Source organism: Anopheles aquasalis, chromosome 3, assembly GCF_943734665.1.
Source record: "Anopheles aquasalis chromosome 3, idAnoAquaMG_Q_19, whole genome shotgun sequence".
Classification (NCBI taxonomy): Eukaryota; Metazoa; Arthropoda; class Insecta; order Diptera; family Culicidae; genus Anopheles; species Anopheles aquasalis.
The window spans coordinates 44274064-44281782 of NC_064878.1; the positions used below are offsets into that span (position 1 = coordinate 44274064).

Below are 7719 nucleotides of genomic sequence, written 5' to 3' on the forward strand. Positions count from 1 at the left end.
GCTGCTGCTGCTGCTGCTGGTTGTTAGCTGGTGGCGGAGGTTCCGTTACTAAATGAAAAAGAGATAAGAACAATCGTTATAGTGTTGGCTGGTTTATATGAAGGCGGATATCAAAGAAGGGGGAAGGATGCTTACAGTTCATAGGAATCTCTTGTGCGGGCTGATGTTGGTGCAGAACAACGATCGGTTCCTGCGGTTGTTGCTGTGGCACAGGCGGTGGGGCATGATGAATCACAGCAGGATTTGGTGTGAGGTGAGGCGGTGGGTGCGATTGAATGTACTGTTGATCAACAATGAAGTTATTGTTCAACGATCCCCCGCCGTCCGCCTGCTGCTGACACTGCTGCTGATCGACCAACACCAATTCCGCTCCCTCTACCGATACAGCAGCATTCATGAGATTTGCCTGTTGCTGCTGATGGTGTTGCTGCTGTTGATGTGGTGGCTGCTGCTGATGGAGTTGTTGCTGTTGCTGCTGTTGCTGGTGAGGTGCTAGAAGGTATCCCGCCGAACCACCTTCACCCATCACCATCTCCCCGGCCTGCGTATGAACAACATTGTGCTGTGGCAGTGACGGTACATCTCCACTCATCGTAACCGGCGGCGGTGGATGCTCCAGTATTGCACCTTCACCGGTGTTGCTTGAGGTATTGGTTCCTGCGATAGCAGTGATGATTGTGTTGTTATTCAGCACGTTATAATCTTCGCCCGGCATCCCATTCGCTCCGTTCTGCTGTGACGGTGGTGGTGGTGGTGGTCCCTGCAATGCCAAAAACTCATCCGGTGCTTGCATTTGCATCGTGAAACCGGGCACATTCGGGTCCAGCACATGATGGTGGTGCGTCATGCCGGTGGCAGCCTGTGGTGGCATACCGGTGCCTTGTGGTGGTTGCGGTGGCGGAGGACCACCTTGCATAAGAGCGCCCCCACCACTGCCATCGTCCTCGTGTCCCTGTAGATATTCGCACTGTTCCATCGTGTGATACTCCACTGTCATCGGCGGTCCGGCCCACATACCGGGATGACCTTCAGCCACCGCATGCATTCCCGCCTCCTCGTGCGATCCTGGTCCGCCACCGCCACCGTGCTGCTGTTGCTGCTGATCGTCACCCTTGTCATCGTACATGGGAGGGTACTCCTGAGAAGGGTAAACCACCTGAAACGGATAACCGGACGGGTAGCCATGCATCGAAGGCGGATAGAACATCGCCATTTGTGGGGTGTTCATAAACAACGGTGTCCCGGTAGCATGCTGCGCCGCATGATGCTGCGAGGGCATGACCGGGATGAGGTACCCGTATCCACCGTACTGCCCCGCACCACCCATCATCGGTGCATCCATGTGGATGAGTTCGGGCGTGTGCTGCGGTGGTGGATGATGTGGTCCCTGTTGCTGCTGCGACTGCCCACCGCCCGATGACGTTGGAGGCGTTTGCTGTTGCCCACCGTTACCACCACCTCCCGGACCACCTTGCTGCTGTTGCTGCTGGGATTGCAGCGCCTGGGCCGACTGGCCACCCTGATGATGGACGAGCGTTTGCATGCCTGCTCCTCCGACCTGCGATTGATGAAAGTGGTGGTGCTGCTGCTGTTGTTGTTGTTGCTGCTGATGTTGATGCTGCTGTTGCTGTTGTTGCTGAATAAAGTGCGGTACGTAGCCACCGCGAGAGCGCGAATTGTTGCCACCGCGATTGTTGCGACCACCACGGCGCATCGTGCCACGGCTCGGCTGCATGATGGGGGCCGTTTGCAGCAGCTGGATCTCCTGCCCGGAGCTTACTTCCGCTGGCAGGTACTGCGCACCGGTCGTCATGTACGGTGACATCGGATGGCTCATGTAGCCGTGCACGTTCACATTCGCCGTCAGATTGCTCACGTACACGTTGTTGTTGGGGACGGTTTGGGGTACCATTGGCACCGGGTACATCCCGTGGGGCCCTGGTTGCATGTAGGCCGGAATTGGCTGATAGACATGCGGAACCATCTGCTGCTGCTGATGATGATTGGAGACCGAGATGCTTTGGAGCTGCTGGTTGTTAGCATTCTCCCGGTCAGCGTTTCGTCCGCCGTCTGATACTCCACCAGCGCCGCCTCCACCTCCGCTAATCATTCTTCCATCACCGGCACCAGATCCGGCACCGGTAGCACTACCGGTACCACCGCGACCGCTTGGCACAATTACATTGTGTCCTTGTTGCGGTGGTTGTTGTTGATTGGAAGGAGGAGGTTGTTGCTGCTGCTGCTGTTGCTGCGACGGCGGTGGTGGTTGTTGGAGGGCGTTGTTTGTGAGCGGAGGCATGGTTGCAGCGGATGTCACGACGCAGGTTCGTGTTGCGACCTCTTCTGCTGCTGCTGCTGCTGCTGCTGCTACTGCTCCACCACCGCTCGTCTTCCGTTGATCCGAGTGAGCGATCCACGGTTCGTCGCCTACTAAGCCGCCCGAATTAACGACGAATGAACTACTGTGGTGCGTGGTTTCGTTCACTGTAGCGAGAGGCGGGCGCAGCGCCAAAAGGAAGAAGAAAAGATGGAAAATATTACATTAGTATCATGAATTTAGAACGCATTTAGATAAAACAATGATTGAAAAATAGTAATCGCGCAAGCAATCGAAGGTAGTACAAGAAAGTGCCATTAACGAGAACGATCGAAACTATACTCAAAATATATAGAAATCTAACAAAAACAATTAGTCGAATGATGATCGGGAAAACCTAAAACAGAGAGAGAGAGATAGTGAGCAAGAGAGAGAGAGAGAGAGAGAGAGAGAGAGAGAAAGATAGTTGGAGGGTACATGTTTTTCTCATTATATTTGGACCACACTAGGCGGCCACCAAACGTTTCAGGCGGGCATACCAATAATGCACCAATCCTAGGCTTGTGCCTCACACCTCGCCATTTTTCTCGGTCTACTGCGAATTTCGTGTCTGCACCACTCATCCAATCATCACTAAAGCTTCTGTTGCAAACAGTCTCGGTCTCTGCCATTTCCTCATTGAACATTCCAACAACACAGAGAGAATTTCAATTTACAATCATCTTTCCCATACAACAACACAAAATTCAGTCCAAAATTCGTACACAGTGCCAAGTGATAGAAAAGATGCTTGCTAAAGCCGTAACTACTAAGAGAGAAAGAGAGGAGAGAAGTTAGGGGAAAAGAAGCAAAAAATCCTAACTCTACAAATCAACAATATCTAATTTCCATCGAAACAGAAATGATCACAGCAAGCATGTACGCAACCGGAATAATGATCATAGAACACAATAACCTAGTAACCGCGGAGGAATGTGACAACAATTCGGCATAAAGCAGTGTGTGCAAGCATAGCGTTTAGGAGACGGTGCGATTCCTCTCATCCACAGCAACAGCAACAGCAGTAACAGTGCATGCACAGAACAATAGTGAAACTGTTTTGATTAATGAAAAGCATTTAAAGAAGTGCACCATCGATATACGAGTGAGAGTAGCTACGACAGGTGTACGCAAACAGTGGTGGCCCATGATTATTCATACTGGTAAGTGAGTGTTCTGCGTGCTTTGTGCGACACCCTTGCAAGCAACGCCTTGGCGTGGTGGTTACAATAATAGCAGCAAATCGTGAAACGACAATCATTTTGAGGAAAATCCAACAAATAATAAAATAAATGGCGAAATGATGAACGAATTAGCAAAACCAAAAACAGACAAATTACAGAAGAAAAACCGCGTGAGGAAAACAAGAGTTGGTCGCCTTCAAATATTTGCTTTTCTCTGCATCAACACAACACAACACGCTTACCGGGTGTCGCCGGCAGCGCTGCTGGTGGTGCTGTTGGTGCCGTTGGTACGGCGCCGATGGTTGACTGGAAAATGACGGATGAAGGAGAAGAGGGAAGCTGATGCTGTTGTTGCTTCGCTTGCACAGTGGCTGTTGGAGGTTTAACTATGGCCAGGACACTAAGCGATGGGGTTGGTAACAGCGCTGGTAATGGTGGTGGTGGTGGTAGTGCCGTTGTTCCCGATGCTGGCTGATGATCCTGTGACTTCGGTGGTTCCGGTAGCGTCACTGGAGGGCGCACCAAATGATCGGCACCGGGCGGCAGTACCATGGTCACCAGCGGTCCAGGAGGAGCAGGAAGCATCATTCTTCCGTTTGAAATCGATTTGGTGAATGGCGAAATCATCCGATGGCGATCTGAATTGGTTACTGTGGGTGGTGGTGGTAGCAATGGTTCCACTCCCGGAGGTCCCGGCGGTCCTGTGTCCTGTCCTGGCACCACCACCATCATGAGCATCGGATCGAACGATTGCGCATTCGGATTCAGGGCAATCGGATTGCCCGTTGGAGGTAGTAGCAGCTTCATGCCCATGCTCTTTGGATGCTGTTGCTCCACGGATGCTGTTCCGGGACCTCCTACTACTTCCGGGCACTGCTCCACTACTGGGACCGTGTGCGCAACATTATCCGTTCGTGCATCAGCAGTATTGGCGGAAACGGAAACGCTACCATCATCACCATCGACTGGCCTGGAATCTGTGGCTGTGCTGGGGGCGGAGGAAGGATAGAGGAGACCCCTCAGTGTGGCCGCATCGCATTCGCCGGCATCGCTAAGATCGAGAAACTGGTAGCAGCTTCCTGCGCTCGAGGAGGAGTCCGTCGTGGCACGGTTCATCATCCGTCCCTCGGATGATGAAGCTGCGGACGATGGGAGTGGTAGTGACGATGGTATTGATGGAGCGTCGGTTCACCTTCGTGCGCTTCTTCCTCTTCACGATCCGGACGACGGCGACGGTGGTGGTGACGGTTGGTGAAGACGGCGACGAAGACGCTGACGATTGCCCACGAGTTCCGATCAATCATTTTCCCGCCAACACCCCGCCAGGACTTCGCGCCGCCACGCGTCCCGAATCCGAACCGGAGCGCTGATGAGAAGCTCGTCAATCGTGCCGGTGCTGCTGCTGCTGCTGCTGCTGCCGGGGCCTAGGCTAGCGCGGTCTGCTGACGACTCTTCTCTGTCGCGATCGCCGCAGCTTCCTCACTTCTTGCTGCCTTTTGCTCTGGCACAACAAAACTGTCCTCTGAGGGGCAGTGGCGTAGCAGTGAGCATTTTTATTTTACAGCAAATCTAGCCTAGGGAATCACTATTCGCGGGTATTACATATAGATGGTAACCATCATCACGCGACCATCATCGTTCACGAGATAACGTTACTCGGTGTTTCCCACAAATGGCTTATGATATAGTGGCGAATCGGCTGCAATCATGGTACACCACTTGAACCAGACGCACCCAGACGTCAACAGACTAATGTTTGAAAAATAGAAAGAGATAGTGGTGTGACAAAGAGCGAAGGTGTGTAGGGAAAATGGTTGGGAGGCGATGTTACGGAGAAAGAAAGAGAAAAATACAAAAATACATTACACACATACAGGAAACACAGTTAGAAGCAATCGTCGTCGGTACCTCAAATTGATCAAGGGCAGCTTACTCAAATTGCGTGATAAAGGAAGATACAGAACATGGAAGACTGCAACATTCACCAGTCACTGAGAGTCACTGAGAGTCACAGTGCAAAATGGAACTGAAACGTCTCCGAAAAAGTATTTTCCCTTTCTCAAGGCTTACTAATGAACTCATCTTCAGAACCACCAACAGAATTCTCTTCCAACGCTGCTTTGATTTAAAATACGCAGCAGCGCATAGTTACCACGTATGACAGTAGTATTTGTGGTACTGTTAAATATTTACTTCACTGTATGCGTCCATCCAAGAATATTGTGTTAATTTTGGGACAACTCAAAGATCCTCAATCGCACGTTTTTAAAGACAGTAGCGATCACCGCTAACAAACTAATGGCTCAGATTCAAACGACATTTTGAATCCATTGTTTGGACATAAGAAAAAAAAATCATAAAATCCATTATAATTATTATCAAATTACGTGTCAAACCTCCCACATACAACGCTGAATTTATCATTTTCTTAAGAAGTCTCATCTCTAACAACAAAAAACAAAAGATCCGACAAAATGCACGCAACAAACCCTTTATGGCATCGGCCAGTACCACCGAAAATCTCAAATTTTGATGAAAAAAAAGGTAAAAAATAAAAATTCCACAACCACACGATGCACTTCTCTAAATTTGGCACCCAAGTATCGAGGTCAGTTGCACTGGCCAACGAGAAAAGGGGGGAACAGAGCTTATGCCTAGCAAGAGAAGAGAGCGAGCTAAAGGAAACGAACCTGGCGCCCATTCTCCCTACCACCCCTGTCCCCTCAGATCACAATGACAAAAAATGGAGAATACGAACCTTGTGGCAAAAGCCCCATCGGTACAAAAATCTGCCGATTGAGCGAATTGTGAATTTTGTAAACTGTTTACAACAACGAATAGCCATGCAGAAGGGTGCTGCGTAAAGAGTTTATGAATTGGTTTGCTGTAGAGTGGTGCTTGTAGAGGGACACCACAATATGATAAAATGTTTCCAACTGCTTCCCAGATGTAAACATTGCTCACAAGCAGCTTATTCAGCGTTTACATCTCCACTGCGTTTAAGACGATCGCGATGCGGTGGCTAACCACAGAAAAAGCTGTTCTATGGTGGTTGACGCGGCTGCAAGATCGATAGTGTGCTCCTCTCCCTTCCTCCGCTCAGCTTGGTGATAAAAAAAACTCTTCTGACAAAACTTTGATGCAGACACCAGCACCGACTTCCACCGCACATTGGCGATACAATGTTGAGACCTGCTCCTCCTTCTCTCAGTGTTGCTGTGGCTGGACGACGCGGCTTGATGGCTTCTCAATGCTACACCCCTTCGCGAGACACTAGCCAGCGGTAACAGCAGTAGAGGGAACGGTGCTGATAATATGTTCCTCCTGCATTGGGGTAACGGGCGGCACCACATCAGGCTCGCACATGAAGGGGTGGTATTGAAAGTGGTAGAGAAAGCGCCGGACCAAGCGACACAAAATACATCTACTTGAAGCGACCTTAACCATCCGTCATTGCTATTATTCATCCATCAATCCACCGGCCAACCACACACAGCAGTCCATGATTCAGACCGGTCTGCCAGTTGTGAGTGTTGATGATGGCAGGGGAAAAATGGAATGGAAAAAAGTGATCTCTAGTAGGTTTTGCACCATGGCAACTCGTTTTTGGAGAAGAAAATAGCACCGGCTGTGTGAATTAGGGGGCATTTCAAAGCCTGCATGTCGGGGAGGACATGATGTTCGATGTGTTGGATATGCCAGCCACCCTCAGTGTCACAGTTGAACTACTGGACTGTCCTAATTGACCATCATTTTCCTAAAAACAGACCTAAAGAAGAAGCACCACATGCGCCAAGAACCGACGACGTGGCAGTAGATGATGACTATATACGCCGTCCTCTCCCTCCCAGACGCTATCCTAACGTTTATGATGATCCCTGATCATTTGGCGAAACTTCTTCAAACAATAATTACCACCTTCGATCGTTTGGCTTTCCCTTTCTACGTTACTTCTTCATTCACTTGAATATAGAATTAAAAAATTGGGTTCTTAAGCCGGCAAGCAGTGGAAAAAGCCGCGGGGCGTCGTGGTACCTACCGTCTTAAGCTGCTCCATCGCAGGGAGACGAAGGAAACTGAGCATTCGTGCGCCGGGCGCCGCGGGCCTGCCCGCTACGATAATGCTGTTGCTGCTGCTGCTGCTACTTCGACTGTCACTGTTAGGATGTTGACAATGAC

General features: G+C 50.3%; 1 protein-coding gene across 3 annotated transcripts in view; it reads right to left on the minus strand.

The window, feature by feature from the left end:
* LOC126577877 (nuclear receptor coactivator 6) overlaps positions 1-7719 on the minus strand; it is a 19120-nt gene extending 11401 nt beyond the window's left edge. For 2 of the 3 annotated variants that reach the window (XM_050239879.1, XM_050239878.1), the window contains exons 1-4: positions 7580-7668; positions 3783-5289; positions 136-2484; positions 1-48 (exon numbers count right to left, since the gene is read on the minus strand). The exon at positions 1-48 is cut by the window's left edge. In XM_050239879.1, coding sequence (XP_050095836.1) covers positions 1-48; positions 136-2484; positions 3783-4659 — 3274 coding nt within the window. In that variant the 5' untranslated portion in view covers positions 4660-5289; positions 7580-7668. Of the gene's footprint in view, positions 49-135; positions 2485-3782; positions 5290-7579 lie in introns of all 3 variants that reach the window. The other variant, XM_050239881.1, reaches the window with a different exon arrangement.